We start from the raw sequence: 19,961 nt of genomic DNA on the forward strand, positions 1-19,961 counted from the left end.
AGTCTGATCAACCCACTAACCCTGCTTTGACAACAAAAACAACATTCCAGCACAGACAGGGCATAAAAGTCATCATCGCTAAATTATTTCCTTTAACAATCAGTCTTATGGAAATAGTGCCAGATGTTTTGTTTTCATGATCACATATGTATCTGTAGATATTTGTGTAGATATCACTAAGGACTCACCATGAAGCATCAATGTGATATTCAATTCCACTGATATTTATCTCCAACAAGATTATTTGTTCCTATATTTACATATTATTTACTCTGATCATCTTCAAATCTGGGATTTTTATTCTCAGAAACTCAAAAAACTAACAAAGGTTTCACGTTTGGTTGATTCCTCACATATTGAGAAACTTGAAGAATCTTGAATTTTCCACTCAAGGATAATTCTGATATTCTTTTTTTCTGTAATTTGCTATAACCTCAAATAAGATACTTAAAATCAACCATTTCAAAATCAGACATTAAAAGGCTTTCCTATAAAAAAATGTGTAATGTGATGATTTGAAAACAGGTAAAGTGCTGGCGAGTCTAAAGTACTTAGGTGAGGAGTTCCAGAGCCTCAGGGTCCTGATGGCAATAGCCTGGTCACCCTTAGTTACCAGCATTGACTTGGGAACTACTTTTGTCAGAAAAAATAATCTCTTCGGCGTTGATGTGATCCAAACAGAACAAGGTCAAAAGGCCTCAGGTGCAACTTGATGCCATATGAATGGTAACATTTCTCCATGTCTGCTGAGTGCAGACAGAATTTCTCTGTTTTAAGGTGATAGGCCAATGTCATTGTCAGCTTGTGGTGCTGCCCCCAAGTGGCCGAACAAATACAGTTCATACAGCTTTGAGAAACTCACACAGTATTGAGCCTTGTTAGCTACCACTTGAAGTGTTTGTTTAAATACATAAAAACAATCATCCACACCACCCACTGCCTATGTGAACCTGATGGACGCACCAACTCTGCACCCAAAGCCAAAAGCTGACGCCCAGATTTTCACCTTTTGACCACACATACACGAGCCACTGGGCTCCTTGACGTCTGTTAGGTCCCGTTTTCCATGAGGGAGACACTAAGTGAAATCCAAGCTGCTCATACTATAATGTGAGGTCTTTCCCCTGGGCGTCACTCTCACCCAAAATAGTTCAACAACAGAGAGGGGAAACTACCCATGATGGATTTTCCAGCAGGGATCCAAGGACAAGGAATGTCCTGAATTGTGTGCAAATTGCTTAAAGGCATTGTGGAGAGGGGTGTGGAACCACATGTGTCTGTGACAAAGAGCCGATGTTCCAACGTGAGGATAACACTTGCATAATATGAAAACATTTAAAATGTACAGTTAGTATCTCAGAGAGATTCTGGATTCAGGGCTGATAAACCACAGCTGTAACAAGCCTGACACATGATAAATAGCTGAGGAGTGTGTTTGAATTCCCACATGGTAAAATACAAAGAAATGTATTAGGAAAGAATGGACATGTCAACAATAACCACAGACCACACAGAAGCCTGAACACCTCCTCGGTTTGATGATAATCATAATATCCTCCTGTGCAATTTTTTTTTTTTTTATCTCAAAACGAAACATTGCAAACATCTCATGTCAGACTGGCCAGGTCAAAATAGGGAGGAGGTGATAGCAACTCAATTAACCCTGATGACTGGTGTGGGTGGAGGTAGATAAATGCTGACGAATCACACGTTATTAAAAGTCCCTTCCTCTCTTTCAACCACCAGAAGATTGTTTTAAATCCCTTGATTTCTAAAGAATTTGATTATTGCAAAGCCCTCATTCCATTTGGGTATTAGACAGTCTTCCCTGTCCCACTATTGGGCTGCAATGGCTCACAATAAAGTGCAGGATTCAGTCTAGTTTTTTTAAGCTTTAAATGATCTGTCTAGGATAAAGGATAAAGGTAAATTCTCCAAAGTGTTGGAACATTTTACCTTTTACAGTTCAAAGGGTTTCCCCTCTAGATCTATTAAGGTGAAACTGAAGACCTACATGTTCTCTCAGGCTTTTGACTTTCCTTAGTTGTTTTTTAAAGAACCTTTTAGCGATTTATCTTATTTAATTTTATTATATTATATTATTTATATATTATATTATTGACTTATCTTTGTTTGTATTTATAGTACAGCAATTAAGTTCAACTGTGGTTGTTTTAACTGAGCTTTACAAATAAAGATGACCAATTTTAACGAGACACCATGGTTTCCTAAAAGTAACAGTTTCATTTTCAGAAAATAGGGCAAAAATGTCAGCGACCATTAGTTTTGGTTTGGCTACTGAGCCTTTTAAAAAAAAGATTCCAGTTAATTTGATGTCAGTGCTTATTTTTCGAGTTGTTGTATTTGAGCTGATTAAATTCGGCATTTCATCCCTTCACAGGAGAGTCCATCACTTCTGTTTCTGTTAAAGAGCTAAACTGCTAAACATTTCTGAACACCTGTGGAACATTCACTGCTTGAAACCTGTGCACATTCATTTATTCAAACTATCAAGTAAACCTCACTGAGTTGATTCAATGAACCTCTCCACATCAGTGCAAAGTACCTTTTGACTCATTACATCAAAAGCCTCTACAGAAGTAATACATGCACACAAAAATAATTACTGGAAGTCTAAACGATCAGGGTTCAAAGAAGGTATTTGGGTTCGGGTGCTGGTCTTTGTGTGTTTATCACACCACACCACAAATAGAACTAGAAATATGGTAGTATGCCTCCGCCAGCCACTGCTGTTTCTGTAGACATACATATTTTACATATAAGGTCACTGTGACCTTTGACCACCAAAATCTAAAGTTCATCCTTAAATCTAACTGAGTGTTTTTACCAAATGGAAGACATTTCAGCAAAGCATTTTTGAGATATTGTGATGACAAGGATGGGAGGGATGGAAGGACGGCACGGACATATACAGGATGGATATATACGGGGTGGACAGTAAACCTCAAAACATAATGCCACTGGCTGTTGCCTGCACAAGGCATAACATTGTATGAACCTATCCACAAGTAGCACATCTCTGTTTTCATTCTCTTAAGAAGTTCCCTGTCAGATCATTATTTGCAAAGACATATAACCATGGATAGACCATTATGACCAGGGGGCCTAGTTATAATAATAATAGCTTGAATTTAAATAGTGCCTTTCAAGAGATCCATGAAAAGAAAAAAGTAATTAGCACTAATGGCAGGGTGGAGCATTAACTGAGGCCAAAGGCCTGAGTGAACAGGTGGTGTTTGAGTAGTTTTTTAAAGCTGTCCAGTGATGTAGCGTTTAGCATTTCGGCAAAGAGATTGTGGGGGCTGTGACACAGAAGGCTCTAGACACATTCTCTCCACAGACCCCACCCACACATGTTAAGTGTGTGTACACACTTCAGAGGCAATGTGTGTAGTCATAGAGAAAACTACTGCCACAGAGCAATTATCATTTTGAAATTATTATTATTATAAAAATTCAAATGGATACGATGTATTGGATATAGTCTAAGTGCAATATATATATTTCAATTAGACTATATATATATATATATATATATATATATATATATATATATATATATATGAATGAGGTGATTTAATCATTTAGACTTAAGACACGCAGTTTCAAGTCAAATATGAATGTCAGGGCTTGCAAACATACCACAGGAGCAGTATGGAGGCATTTTCTGTTTTTTTCAGTTGTTTTTTACGTTTCTGTCACCATTGTATTAGCTTTAGCTGCAACGCTGTTTACCTCTGAAACTCCTGAAGTGTTTTGTGGACTCAAACAATTCACCCACCCCTCTGTCAACATAGTGATGAGTAGATACTGAGTGAATTTTCATTTTTCTGTAAACTATCCCTTAAACTTGATTTTCCTAAGTAGCCAACAATCAGTGTGTGGTCAGAATGAATGAGTCATTTGTTAAGTGGCGTATTACACTCTAAATAATTTGTTGATCATTCATCCTTTTTGATAAAGAAATCCAAATAAATAAACCCCAGAAGGGACTGCCTCTGAGGATTAGTCCATGAGTCACCTCCTGTCTGAATCAACAACTCATTTAAGGAAATGAAGTATGTTTAGTCGTCAATCTCTGCTACCATCAAAATGAAACCAGAGTTTCCTTTTCCCATGAATGCAAACTGGAGATGGTGCACACACTCCAAGTTCAAGGGCCCTGCTGCCGATCATTCCTTCATCTTTGAGTTCAAGAGTCCACAAGGAGAACTTCTATGCAAAGCTGCAGAGACTCATAAACTGTCCTCCCAAATTGTTATCTTGTCCTCTTGTAAACTTGAGTCATGAGTCTCATCTCATTCCTCTCACATGCAGCTTTTTCTAACCCTTTGTTGCCTTTTTTGGCTTTTTTTCACAGCCAGCTGTCTCTGATCACAGTTGGATTACTGCAATACTCAGCAAGCAAACATCCATTGTAATCCAAATGAATGTGGCAGCACTGCAGCACAGGTTTTTATGTCTTAACACCATTTTCCGTTAAGGCAACTTCAAAAACCTCCCACTATTTTTTCCTTCCTGTCTTTGTGCTTTTTGTTGCCTCAGTTGTTTCAGTGAAATCCAAGATGTGAGACATGGATCCAACATAGTAGCACTTACACGAAACTGTCAAGAGACTAGAGGAGGTCCCAACAGTACCTGGAAATGTTGTCATTTCCAGAGTACTAAAGACCACTGGCCCTAAAACTGAAGGAGCAAGTAAAATAATAAAGTTATAAAAAAGTTGCTATTAAATACAGTGAAAATCATAGAGCTTAAATATGTTCTCTGCAGTCTATTGAAAGTCTATATACAGTTAAGAGACTGTTACTATAGACATAAAAAAACAATGAGGAGAATATTGGCAACATCTCTAGATCCTCACCCTGCACTTCTGTGTTAAAGGGATAGTTCACTGAGAATTCACTCATTATCTACTCACCACTATGCCGATGGAGGTATGGGTCCATAAAACCCTTCTGAAGTCTCAGGGGTAAAAAACGTTGATACAATTGAGTTAATCGTGACATGTTCTTCAGACGTAATAAAACAGAAAAAACATGCCTCCATACTGCTCCTGTGATGTTATCCAAGTGTCAGCAAGACCCGACATTCATATTCGACTCAAAGTGAGTTCATTTACCGCATGTTTTTTGCCGGAAAGTCCACCAGAAGTGGTGATGCTATGACTGATAATAAATAAAATATTTAAATTGAAAATCACGAGCCATACCTTCAAACTGATCAAATCATTTGCTGCTGGACAAAAAATTAACTAATCCAGAAGATTTCTAATGCCAATTACGCAATTAATTTAGCGCTAAATCAACAAATAAGTGCTGATTAGATTTTGTGGCTGAAACTGTAGGGGTTTCCTATATCTCTGTAGTTCATCTGGGATTTCATATTATTGATCACACAAAGTAAAATTAAATTTCATGAACCAGTGTGGTTTATTGTTTATTATGTCTCATATTTTGTAAACTATTAGTTAACAGCCTGAGATTCAGGCTTAACCTCTTAATGGCTCTAAATACAACAGAAATGAAAGCTATCTGAGAAGAAAGACTGGGAGGGCACTCAGAGAGAGCATATCTCCACCGAGGCCAAATAGTCTCCTTAGGAAACCACATTTAAATTCACTAGATCTGTGTTTTTATTTGGACTTGCAGCAAATTTTAGATACTCATGTCAGTCTTCTAAACATCCCTGCTTTTTTAAATCAATATCCATGAATTATTCTCTGAGTAATAAATGTAAATGTTGCCCATGCCATGGTTTTCTCACCACAGCTGCCAGAGAGGAACCATTCAGGTTTAAGCATCTTTTATTTTATTAAATCAAAACAAAAACTCTCCAAAATACAAACTTAAAGAGTCCAGCTGTCTCAGCTGGACGACTAGCTTTACAGCTACGTGACTGTCTGTCCCCGTGCATCTCAGTCCTGAGTGTGTGTGTGTGTGTATGTTGAGGCATCTCGGCCGCTGCCTTTTAAACCTGAGGATCAATCAGCTAACAGCTCTCACCTGCACTGATTGATCCTCTGTGGTGCAGGTGAAGTTGCGCTCTCAGCCCCCTCACCCCCACAGTTGCATAATGTCCTGTCTCTATCCATCCAGTAGTTCTTGCACAGACAGACAGACAAATGCAAAAGAAAACATAACCTCCTTGTCATATTTTTCAGAGAAATGGCTTGCAGCTCTTGTGAATCATGCTCATCTTGAGGTTCAGGTCAGGTTATGTGACGATAAAACATTTTTAGCGGTCGTCCAAACCTATGAGATCTCATTCAGAAGGTGTTACACTGTCTCATGATCCAGTGACGAGCAGAACTTGATGACTGGATGGAAAATAACTCAGCCAGGTGCAAGAAAATGACATGATTCAAAAAAAACACACAAGTACACAGGCCTGTGTTCACTTCAGACACGGTCACACACATTTCCCCAGACACCAAAGCAAAGTAAACACACGGCGAGCAGGTAGTACCTCTCACTCTGTTGTAAAAATGAGTAACACATTCTTTATTATTCCAAAATGCGGTGCCACCTTATGTCTGGCAGCAGACACAGGCCTCAAACTGTCCTGAATGCAAACTGTGTTCCCCCTGTAATCAGCAAACTGGTGATAATGGGAGCGGCCAGTTTGTCACTGGCACTGCTCATCATTCACATGAATGCACCATGACGGCAGTGCAGACAGACACTTCAGAGAGTGACCCGTAAAAGTTGACACGGCAACATGCGATCACTGGAACATAATATCATCTCTCGTCTACCAGATTTCATACAATGTTTCTTTTTTCAGTTTAATCGTGAGACAGAGAAAATACGTAATCGACACAAGACGGTTGGAAAACATCCAAATGCGAATGTGGTTGATTGATTAGCCTGGAAGCCCTCTCTCGCTGCTTCTCAGCCTCGGACTCCCTGCCCTCTGTTTAACTTGCATCACTCCAGACTTGATAAATAGCACAGTGTGTCACCTCTGCCATGATTCTCCTGGTCAGGAAACAGCGGTACAGCAGAGTATGACGAAAAGGAAGCCAAGGGTACGTAAGAGTGCTCTTTAAGTCGGAAATGGGGATACGGTGGCACAGAAACAGAGGAAGTGAAGGCAGGAAGACAAGCAGAGGGGCTGTGTCAGACGTAACTCCTCGAATCACAGGTCAGGGAATTCCCTGTTACTCTGATTCGGGAGGTGTGTGTGCTGAATGAGTGTGCAGAGTGCATGACTGATAGTGGGGAAAGAAAATCCATTACTGCACACAGAAAAAAAATCTTATTGTTTTCAGGGCTGGATAAAGGAAGAGGAGGGAGCTGCTGAATGCCGTCATGGTGCTCGTTATATTTGCAAAACTGATTTCAGGCTTTATCTCACGCTGTGGAGTTTCTGCAGGCTGACAAATGTGTAAAGACAATTTAATGTATTTTCCAAATAAACACAGCAAAGAAACTTACAAATCTAACAGCATTTCATGCATAATGAAAATTATTTCATTCAGACAATAGAGGAGAGGAGGTTGCACACACTCGCAGACCTCACCCTGTTCCTGACGTTACTGTGTCACAGTTTTACATTGAAAGGCAGAAAATGTATGAAGGTTTTTGACAGTGACATTGCTCCTCTGTAGCAATGATGCCTTGAAGATAGAGAGACTATAGTGGGAAACAGCGGCGAGATGTAACAAAGTACATTTACTTCATTACTGTGCTTAAGTACTTTTTTCACGTTTCTGTAATCTTCTTAATAAAGAAGTCTATGGTGGGGTATTTTCACTTTTACTAAATACCTGCCCTCTGCTCAACTTTAAACTGATATCTTGAACCCAGAGGTTACAGGACATGTATTATGGGATTTAATTCGTCACCTCTGCTTGAGCAACATTAGAGGATTTCTGAAACATCAACTCCACTTGACAGAGAAAACAGACGGATTTAAACATAGGCAAGCTGCTTATCCGCCCCTTGACAAAAGCTGTCTGTTGCCACAGATCAGGTGCAGTGTGACAGTTGGATGCTCCTAATGCAAACAGTAGCAGTGTGTTATGAGGTAAAACAGAGGAGGGCCTGTGGGGGTTTACATGGCTTCCCTCAAGAAGTGTAAGGTAGAATGAAATCAATTCAGGGAGGAGATGGAGTGACACAGACACTGTAAATCTGATGGCTTCATGATTCTGTACAGTAACTCATACATGCATTCACCGATGACAATACAATTTAAAAGATCTGATGAGTGGGCATCAAACTCTGAGGTGCTATCTACACAGATCGCTTTAAGTCCTTGTCTGACTCACACTGAGGTGATATCCAATAAATAGTTTCCTATTAGTGTAACTGTGTGAAGATTCACACACACACGTCTACAGAAAGTGTCAGACAGTGACACAGCTGTAATTATGTGAAGGTTCACGCTGTGACACTGGTAAACCTGAGACGTTTGATTCATGTGATCATTTCTAACGTTCTGATCATAAATACCATCCAGCTTCTCCCACTATGATCAATCATGTGATTCTAAATCAAGCACGAGCTCACTTCCTGGGAAAAACAAGTGGGTGCTTAATGGCTGGGGTCCGTGTGTTAAGTCATGGTGGTGTTCATTTATCTAGAAAATCAATGTGACCACCACAGCCCCACACCATCATTCTACCCCGACAGCCACCACCACCCTTCTCCAACATTTAAGGTTGGGGAGTGGCATCGTCAGACCATCAGAACACATTTCAGCTCTTCTAGGACATGTCTGGTGACTTCATATGTGAGTCTTGTGGAGCTGCTCATTCATTTACTCAATTAATTATGAGGTTTATAGATCATTAGTGATGAGTACAGTAGTAGAATAGGACTCAGTGGGGTGCATACCTTCAGATTTCCATTTGGATCTGCAACACTCAGAATATCAGTCCCCTGAAATATCTTTTTTTTTCATCAAGAAATCAAAGAAAATGTTGAAAACACCCCATCTTACAATGTTAAAGAATGCAAAAAAGAAACACTCCTTGATCCGCCCCCTGATCCGGATCTGCACCAAACGTTAATGGGCTCTTCCCTGACTCATGCTGCATCCTTCCACCAGGTTTCTTGGAAATCTGTTCTGTAGTATGTAATCTTCCCAGCAAACAAACAAGTAAACAAACAAAGCCTAAAGTCACATCATCGTGTTTTTAAAGGTTTGTATTAGATGTTTACTCCATCACTTTTTATTAATGTTTTTTTATCTTCCTGCAGAGCTTGTGCTTGGATTTTAAAACTTGCCTGCAGCCCTTGGATACACTATGGTTCTGCAAATATTGCACATTTGTCTGCTGTTGTGTAATCTTGGAATGTACACACACGTCTGTCTGCTTGTTTAGAGGCTACTGAGAAATATGCCATCAACACATACAGTACCAGTTACAACTATTAGACTTTACCAACACTGTTTAGTAACGAAGGCCATCTCATCATTTTTGTCATCAGCCCTCATCATCATTACTATGTTTAAAGCAGCTTTCAGCTAGAGATAGCTGGAGAGGCTGACAACAGAAACTGGAACAGCACGTGCATGTGCATAACTTGTTCTGAGAGGTCAAACCTGATGGGTCACATGCTGAAGAGATGCAGCTATTGGAACGTGCAGGGCGATGTAAAAAGAAGAAGAATATGACGCAAGAAAATAAGACAAAGAATGTGTAGACATCTTGGTTGTCAGTTATTCCTTCTTTCCCTTATTTTATGTGATGATCAAAAGACTTTGTGCTACAATGCAAACCACCTGTCACACACTCTCTCTCACACACACACACACACACACAAACACACACACACCACTAACTACAGCTGAGGCAAGCTGATGTTCAGCTTTGCATTGAGGGTTTGCATGGCAAATATGAGGTCAGAGCACCCATCAGTCAAAAACTTTGAGTTTCAGTCCTACTCAGTATTTGTCTTTGCTGACAGACAGTGACACAATTTTCTCTGACAACACAGAGGTAGAGACAACTGTAGAACACAGACGATAAGAGCACTCTCTCTCTGCTTTTATCCAAAGTTGCTATACGCATTAAAAATGTCTAATTTTGACATATCATTCAGAAGCTAAGTTGTCGTAAGCTTCCACTGCTTCTCAAACAATAGCAGACAGACACCCCTCCCTGTCTGCCTTCCCCTCAGAGACACAATAACACAATGGAATATCCAACCCAAATCTTTAGTGCCGACCTGTTTCTTTTTCATGTAAATCCAAACACAACTCTGTATTTCTGTGAATTAAAATCAGGAATTGAAATACCTTTCAGAGAATTGATCTCATGTTGGATTGACCTGGTGTTTTCCATTGTGTCTTTCTGGACTCCTTGAGAAGAATGATGTCAGTGAATGCTGTAAATATTGATGAGGATCAGAAGTGTGTCCTTCCTGTTTGACACAGCTGATGACAGAGCTGGTGCTGTCTCCGAGCTGATTCCTGTGTTTTAACTTTTAGCAAATCAAAGTCCTTTCAAAGTCCTTTCCTCCTGCCTCTGCCACTGCAGGTCTGCTGACCAGGACGCTGCTGCTCTGTTTTGGTTCCTGTCATACACCATGTGTACAACACACACACACACACACACACACACACACACACACACACACACACACACACACACACACATACATGCCGGAATCTACTCAGTGCAAAGCTCCTCCCTTGTCCCCTCCTCTTCTTCCTCCACCTCCTCTTTCACAAAAAACAGGATTCTCAGTCTGTCACTGCACTTTAAACTCAGCCAATCATTGAGTCAAACAGTTACCTGCTTTGCCACAAACAGCCAATCACAACAGAGAGGAAGAGTGGATCAGCTGTCAATTAGGAAGGAGTTTGTAGAAGATACAGACAAACACAGTAGAAAGCAGTGGGTGGAAGCAAGATTTATTGATTAGTTGAGCAAAAGAAGGAGGAAATGTGTGTAAGTGTGTGTGTTTGCACTTTTATATTTGTGAGGACCCTTTTTGAGCATGGACCTTACATTGAGAGGACATTTTGGCCAGCTCTCACTTTTTCAAAGGCTTGTTTGAGGGTTAAGACTTGATTTTAAGATTAAGGTAAAGGTAAAGGGCTGGCAAATGCATTATGCCTTTGAGTGGCCTCAGAATGACAAGTGTGTGTGGATGTGTGTGTGTGTGTGTGTGCATGTGCACAGTCCGTGTGTGTATTCAGGCAGACCACACCCTGCTATAATTCCCAGGATGAGCCTCCTGCTCACACAGACCGACCACAAACATGGAGAGATACAACAACTCTCTCTCTAAATATCTGGTTCATTATCTGTAAACTGCTAACCCTAACCCACTATATGTGCACCTGTCAATTGCTCACTCTGCCTGTCAGCCATATGGTGCTGCTAGTATACAGTTTGTTTAGTATAATAGTAGTTGGGGTTAGAAGGGAGGATGATTAAACCAGACAGTCTACCCTAGATAAAAACAATGATCCAACATAGACTGAAAAGCTCAGATGAGCTGAGGCAAACTGTTGAAATGAAAAAAGTAGGACTATAGCAAACATCTTAAATCCCCTCAGCTGAGAGTTTCTGTGGCTCAAAAACAAATTTCCTGCAGCTATTTCACCCCAATGTAAAACAGTCAAAGCATTTTTTTGTGAAAATCCTCTGGCAATCTTTTGAAACTGAGACAAACTCCAACAATCATTGCCTCGAGTGAGCACATTCCAAACTGTCCATAGTAAATAAACTATTTCCTTTGTGCGGAGTGTCTGGCCCAATTAAACTGTGAACATTCACATCATTCCTCATCATCACCATGGAGGCTTGTACCTTGAAGCACACGCTGCAGCAAAGCCACAGGAAATGGATTAAACTGTACCAAATCAAAATGGAACACAATACATGATGGCAAATCAATGCTTCCACTAATAATCTGTTAGCCACCGTCTCGGCTCAGACAGCAGGGAGTCTTGCTGCAGAGCTATTATTCGATTCAGTGCTTGTATGGCCTCTCGTACATAATGAAGGACGTCTGGAGGAAACGACTGACGCTTTTTTGGCAGCAGGGAAAATGGAAGTCTAGCTGTTCTGCCTTGTCAAGCAAAATTCAATCATGTGTGTTTGTGTGTGTGAGCCTGTAAGCCTGCGTGTGCCTTTGAGAGGGAGGCTCGATGAGAAGCTTTTGGAAGTAGATGCAGCAGCCGTCTCTGAGGGTTTTTGTGTGTGTGTTAAGTTGTGTTACTGCTCGATATGCCTGACATCAGTGGCCAACTGGATGTGCGCCCATCTTTCTCTTTCCATTCCTTCTCACTGTGACATGTTCCATTAGCGACACTTTCCAACCAGACAATGGAGTAAAGAGATGTTTATACTAAATTTGTTATGAAGAATCAGCAGCACAAGTACTTTCAACACTGATCAATGTGAATTTTGTTGCTTTTCTCCTGTGCTTTGAAGATGAGCAGAAATGACTCAATTATGCATTAAATAGAAACACTGTTAAATCTTTGTGAAGAAAAACTTTGACCAACTTTGACCAAGAAAACTATGGACAAAAAAAAAAAACAATTTTACAATCTATTAATAAAAACAAAACAAAAATATGAGGAATGCAGGAATGACCTGATAATTTGTTTCAATTATATTCATTCAGGACCTGGATAAATCTGCGGAATCACATTTTCATGCTCTTGGCATGCTACAATAGGCTCAACATTACCTCCCTGCCAGTACTGTTATCTACACATTTGATAACAACTTTGAACTGTTAGGCTACAGTGTGTTTAGTCTAAATATAAATTAAGACGCCTGAAACGGGGAAATTACTTTCTTATCAGGCCAGGAAATTAGATGTGTGTGTTTTTGTGATCTACCTGCTGACAAGCCTCATGTTTGCTCGCTCAGTAATTAACCATTTCTGTTGTGCTGTAGAAGATTTCCAAACACACACACCTTAATACGTGGCCTGTAGCTGCATAATGCAATCACAGATAACGCCTCTAATTGCAGTAGTAAATGGAGGAATGGAAATCTAATAGAGGGACTTAATTGCTGCAAGCACTAAAAACCTGGGAGTAAGCTGTATTTGATGTGGAGCCAAATGCAGGTTGGGTGGAAGGTTTTGGTCGTATTTCTACAGATTGTCTGCATTTGTTGCAGATTCATAGAGAGACTGGAGTACTGTCAATTGCTTAAAGGAGTAGGATGGGTGGGTTCCCTCCGGAGAGAGTTGGCAGACTCCCTCTCCACTTTTTTTTTCTTGAATTCCCTTCGGAATCAATAAAGTATCTATCTATCTATCTATCTATCTATCTCGATTACATGGTAACATGGCCCTAAACATATATGGCAGCACATGCAGCAATATTGTCCTTATTTAACTTTTGCCCTGCACCTAACATTTGGAACGTACAGACATGTTCTCCTGGTATCTGTTTCAAACATTTACAGACCTGCAGCTGCTCATATGGTTACACACTGCAACAAACACTGCTTACACTGTCAAACACTGACTCTTCAGCTGTTCAAGGTTATAGGGATGAATCTATCAGCCACGAGCTGTGTTTAACTGGGTCTTGGGAGGAATGACAGTTATGAGAAGCAGGGCCTTTGTCATGCTACCCCCAGCCGGAGCTAGACTTATTTGCTTCTTTGCATTTTGTAGGTCCAGCACAGTCTTATAGCAGGATCCTGCCAATCTAGTGCACAGGGGTTTATGAGCAGCCAGTAAATTGCTGAGGTTTCTTTGTTAAAGTCTGCAAAAAGGAATCTTCCCTTAAACTCTCACTACCAGTCAAAGTCAACTTTCACTGCATCACTGATGAGTTTATCACTGGTGCTCATGCCAGCTAGAATAGTTCTCTTGCTGGGATTCTGCCTGTCCTTCACTTTACTGCCTTTTTCAGCAGTGGGAATATCAGTAAGTGTGTGGTGTTTACAGTCCAACTACTGGAATAAATGCTGAGCAAGGAACACACATTTTCAGCCACTTCCTTTTTTTTGCTAACACAGGTGGAGGCTTGAAGCACGTTTAGATGCAACTATAAGTTCTATGGTAGAGGTTGGAGGTCATGCAGCAAGTAATCAGATTGCATCCAAAGGCAAATCTGTCTATCCCTGTCCTGAATGGGAATCACACTGCCATCCTGAATTCCAAGATAGTTTTATTTATTTTGTTTGGCTCGATAAATTGTACAAATGTCCTTGACATGTCACCAGTGTATCACAAGGCTGAGTTACAGAGACAAACAACAATTCAGTCTCACATTCACGTGTAAGGACAATTTTGACTCTCCAACTAACCTAACCTCGGTCTGCATGTCTTTGGACAGTGGAAGGAAGCTGGAGTACCCCGAAAAACCCCACACAGACACAGGGAGAATATGCAAACTCCACTACCTTCTTTCTCTGTGAGGTGTCACTGCTCTTTACAACACTCAGAACTCTGTTTTTGATACCCTTCAACTTTAAGAGTATTTTTTTAGTCCTGCCAGCTCCCTACTAGGTTACTCACATCCTCTTTGCTCAGTCTGCATCAGACCGGTAGCCCTGCTACGGACATCCAGACAAAACATTCCATCTGTCTGAGGTCACCCAGCCACTCAAATCTCCGGCCCAATGCACCAGCTTAGAGCCTCGAGCAGCAGTCAGCAGGAGACCAGCCTCCCCAATGAGAGAGACGCTGTCTGTGTTAGCCGGTGATGAGGCAGTTGAGCCAATGGACTGAATGCAACAGATCAGAGCGTGTCAATCAGGAATGTGGAGTATTGTGGAGGGGAAGAATTTAATGCAGGCAGAAAGGCCACGTCAGTATTATTCTTCACGCTCGGGTTGAACAATGTCCACTGGATTGGCAAATGATGCAGCTCCAACAATACTAATCGTTATCAAACATCATTACCATTGTCAAGGATAGTTTATGAGAAAAGAACCACTAATCGTTTTTTCCGCTCAACAACCACAAGTTTCTGTAGTTGCAAGAAATTGACAACAGAGTGAGATATCTTAGCTTTGGCATTCTCTAAAATATACATTCGTTCTTATCATATATGTCACAGTTAGGGGAGCAGGTGGACCCAAAAATGCCGAACAAAAAACTTTGATGAAAAGTGTCATTTTAATTGAGGCTTGGTTTTTACAGAGAATACAAACAAAATCCAAAACAAATGTAAACTCAAAAACGCTCTCAGCAAAAAACAGGGGAGACACAAGGAGACACTGGATAACTTACTTAAGGGATAAGGGAGGAGAAACAACGACAGAGTGGTGAGACAACACTTAAGACGACATGATACAACAACGAATTGACAAAGACCAAGGGAAGCACAGAGACTTAAATACACACTGAACTAATAACAAACTAGAGACAAGTGGCACAGGACAAACACATGAACCTGACGAGGGCAGGAAGTCCAGGAGGAAAACACACAAGGAGCAGAAACTACAAAATAAAACAGGAAACAGAGTGGGACACAGAGTGGGACAAAGAGGGGGACACAGAGGGGGACACAGAGAGGGACACAGACAGGGACACAGAAAGAAACAGAGTGGGAAAAGGAAAACACCAGGAGCAGTCCATAATAGAAATGAAAAACTCTCTTTTCATAAAAGAGGACAAAACACAAGAGTCATGACAATATAAATTAATTTCACTTACAGACTTCATATTTTTGGTATCAGCAGATTCCAAATATGACTCTGATCATGATTAGGACCAAACAATACTTGACTGATATTAAAAACCAAATAGGTAATTTATACTTTTCTTTGTTATAGATGCCAGGTCCAACATTGAGATGACTCCTGTCACCAATGGACAATGGCATTATCCATGGGCCCAACCTTCATATTGTTTACTGAATGATCAGTATTGTGCCAAATCTTGCAGCTCCATGTGGTGCGCTTTTAAAAGGCTGAAAAAGAATGTGTAGGAGAAGTAGAAACTTTACTTCCTACCTAATACAGCTGTTAAAGGTTCAGTGTGTAGAATTTTGTGACATCTAGTGGTGAAGTTGCATGTTGCAGCTGAATACTCCTCATTTCACCTTTCCCTTCCAAATATGAAAGAGAACCTGTGGTGAACTTCAGTTGTCCTGAAAACTCAAAAGTTTTAGTTTCTGATGATGAAGAAAACAATTTATACAATTTAAATGAAACACGCAGTGAAAACATCACTAGGATTATTTTATATTCAATTTCCAATAATTCACATAGATCTTACACACTGAACCTTTAAGACCTCTCTGCCATACTGATATATGCAAGACTGGTGAGGAATTCTGGGAAATGATACAGAGGGGAAAACCAGGCATGGACCAAATGACCCTTGCAGGTTTCCTCCCATGCTCCACCCTTATAGACCGAAGACCAGATCTCAGGGGGGCCTTCAATCTGTGTGAGGTCGCTCCCTATAAAGAGTCTCCTGTTTTGAGATCTGGATAAATTACAACAGAGAGGCACTGGAAGGTTCTGCTGCGAGTCACATCCTATTTGCAGAGGGGATATATAGAAGCATGATTTAAATGAAAAACTTTCTGCTGTAGTCAGCGAGCCAGCTGGGGCCCCAGAGGCCCCCACCCACTCTCCGAGTCAATGGCTTTAACTCCGATTTTTGGAGGTGAATCAAGACCTTCACCAGAGGGATGCTGTCATTTCAGCTTTATATAGACTACGATCAGCTACTGAGTGAGAAGAGGCTGATCCACGCCTTGATGGAAGATGATCTTAGAACCCAATGACCTCAAAGATATGGAGCAGCATCATCTTTTTCAGCTACTGTCGCTGATGGAAATTAACTCAAAGCTTTGGAATTTCCTTCAAAGCCCATTACTCTGTTTTTCTTTTTTTGGCAGGTCTGTTGTTGTGAGGACAATAATCCACTAGGGGCTGTGCTAACCATCTAAATTAACAACTTAACAGCAGACTGCGTGACAGTCTCAGTGCAGTGGACTTACAGTGAAGTAAGAGCATGAACAATACATGAAAAACTACATGTTTGATAATGTATTTTACTAATAAAAGAATAGAAGAGTACAGAGATAAATTCATGAAACGGGGATAGTGTAATATTCATACTTAATATAAGGAACAAGTTTCCTTTCATCAGATATTCACTACCCGTGCTGTGTTTCTACAGAGAGAGGTGGGAAACTCCAGGGAGCTGTAAGTTGGATGCTTACATCAGGCTGGAAACACTGTCTGTGCCAGGCAATGCCTCCTTGGCAGTGATTGAGTGTGTGTGTGTGTGTGTGTGTGTGTGTGTGTGTGTGTGTGTGTGTGTGTGTGTGTGTGTGTGTGTGTGTGTGTGCCAGATTTTATTGGTGGATAACACCCCTGCTGTTTAGTTTACTGTTGCAGGCAGAACAACCAGGATGTCACAAAAAGATGAGAACAAGAATATTGTACATAGCTTATACTGCAGTGTGTGAATGATTCCTCGTTTAATACCTTTGGTAAAAGTCAATTGTTAGAGGGGAACACACTTTAACCATACTGCTGCCAAAATAGAAGGGTTTTTCCCACGTACACATTCTCTGAGCTCATTTATAAGACCATACCTAACATCCCAACCTCAGTAGCACAGCCTGTGCTGCACAGGGCATCACTTCATCACACATCACTCTCATCTGACACTTTTTTCACAAATTAGGACACAGGTTCAGGTTGATGCGGTGCAACAGGGCTCACGAAGCAAACAGCCGAGCAAGTGCAGCCACAGCATCACTGAATGAGACATCTGTCCTGTCCGCCAATGTTTAATGCTTATTAAAAATCCTTGTTGTTGCTCAGTTGTTTGTTTCATGGGAAGTTGTTTGTTTGGGGTGAATGTAAATAAGCAGTGTTTGGAAACGTCTCCCTTTCCAGGACAATAAACTAACTACATGCTCTTCTTACTGTAAAGTTTTAAATTAGAAACTATGCTGCTATATTTCAATTTTCAGCACATTTCATAAAATCTTTAAGTATCTACATAGTTTTTCATTTTTAATAACAGCAACATAACCTAATGCACTGACAAAGTAATAATATTGGAGTTTAACTGAAAGTAATACGCGACAAAAACACAGATTTGAATTATTGATATATCTACCATGTATTTTCTCTAAAAGGAATTTGAAGTTTGTCTGACCAATAGTCCGAAACTCTTTATAACTGTCAGAATAAAACATTAAATCTCATACTGATAAAAAGTTCATGTATTTTTTTGAACATTATGAGTGTCATTCATACTGTGACTATGTGTCATGCTGTTGAATTGGCAGAGTCAGTGTTGGAGGCAAACATAAAAGCTCTGCAGCAGCAGTCCTGTGACCTAACGTGACAACAGGCCTCGGCCAACTCAGCTTACACTCCTCTAAACAAACTGCTGCCAAGTGTAAGAAGAACAACCTGATCATTTCTAAGAGAGAGAGAAAAGCACACTTCCTCTCCTTCATGCTCTACTTTTTCCTCCCTCTTAATTTCTGCTTACAATCTCTGACATGTTTCATTTCAGCACTCTGTCTCTCTACTTCCCATCGTGTCTCTCTCCCACACTCCCTGAGTGCCTCATCATCTTTTTCTGTCTCCGCTGTGCATGACAGGGAGTTTCTGCTGGAGCGCCGCTCTGGCTACTGGCCGCAAAGGCTCTGCTCCCAGGATAGGTTGTCGGACTACATGTCTGACAAATGTAAATCAATTCCCTTCCTTTTACACACCTTTCAGCCTTTCAGAAGTTGACAACATGATCTATTCTATCCACTGACTCTTACAGCCCACTGCGTCCTACTGTATGTAATACAAAATCCATCTGGTTGAGCTAAAGCTACATTTCAGAACTCTCAAATCAGCAGTACAGCTTTGGAGCCTTCTGACTCTCTCATGGCTAGAGAAGGTAACAGTTCCCATTGGCCTGGACTCAATAGCATGGCTGTCACCTTTTCTTCAAAATTTAAACAAATGCTCATGAGAAAGAAAACCTAAAACTATTACTCTATAATCTGTAATCATCTGTTTGAACTCAAAACATAGGGTGTAACAGTCTGTATCTTGTAAAGCGGTGAGGAAGGTTTATCAGTGAATATCAGCCATTTGATAAAACAAACATTGTGTTTATACTTTGAAGACAAATTGCCAAACAGAGAGTGATTCTGAGAGCATTGTTGCCGCATCATTTGTGTCTGCGTCAATCCAATATGGTGAAATAAAAAATATATATCATGTTTAATGTATTACGTGTCCAAATAGCACCAAACTCAGTGCTGCACTTCCCATGACCACTAACAATACACATGCTAAGTGTGAACTAAATTAGATTAATGGTTTGCGATGGTGTATGCATTCCACATACACTCCGACAGACATTTGTAGAATTAGTAGAATACAATTTGTAGTAATGTGAAGTTCACTTATTTGACAGCACAACTCACAACAGAGGAGATTGATTCTGTCTCTGGACAGAGGTGGTCCTTTGTCGTGAAACAATTCCTCCGATTTTCATGCTGCTCTGTAAACTTTAGGCTTTAAGAAACTCCTCTCATCCTAAATGTGATGTGATGACTGTAAAGTTTCCTGATTTTAATATGGTTGTAATTTTATAGTGGTGCAAATTTGGTCTTAGCACAACTTCATACAAAGTATAAACCCCTGCTGAGTGATTAAACGTACTGTCATGCCAAGTAAACGACCATTAGTCCAGGCCTTCAGCTGTGAATTCATGGTATGAATGTTAAGGCCATAGGCGAAGGATCTATACAACCCCCCCCCATGTAAGCTCTCACGGTTCTGCTATACATCACACACAGTGCTGCAATAACTGTGATAACAGCTGCAACAACTTCACGTGAGAAAAGTAAAATATTACACACAGGGTTCATTCCATCGAAATCAACTTTTCAAACAGTTCAAGAGTAACCTTGAGCAGATTTTGCAGTAGATCATCTGGGGCCACAACTGCGTCAGATACAGCTCGACAGGAAGGCCAGAATTAGCAGTGATTTGAACTTTGAGATAAGAAAAC

At 40.5% G+C, this 19,961-nt stretch overlaps 1 protein-coding gene across 13 annotated transcripts in view; it reads right to left on the reverse strand.

The window, feature by feature from the left end:
* The window catches only part of plecb (plectin b), a 126,989-nt gene that overhangs the window by 83,879 nt on the left and 23,149 nt on the right, over window positions 1-19,961 (reverse strand). For 2 of the 13 annotated variants that reach the window (XM_069537962.1, XM_069537959.1), the window contains exon 1: window positions 10,273-10,510. The exons of the other annotated variants lie outside the window; for them this stretch is intronic. In XM_069537962.1, coding sequence (XP_069394063.1) covers window positions 10,273-10,318 — 46 coding nt within the window. In that variant the 5' untranslated portion in view covers window positions 10,319-10,510. Of the gene's footprint in view, window positions 1-10,272; window positions 10,511-19,961 lie in introns of those variants that run through there. 13 annotated transcript variants of the gene reach the window in all.

This window comes from Paralichthys olivaceus, chromosome 13 (genome assembly GCF_024713975.1).
Source record: "Paralichthys olivaceus isolate ysfri-2021 chromosome 13, ASM2471397v2, whole genome shotgun sequence".
NCBI lineage: Eukaryota > Metazoa > Chordata > Actinopteri > Pleuronectiformes > Paralichthyidae > Paralichthys > Paralichthys olivaceus.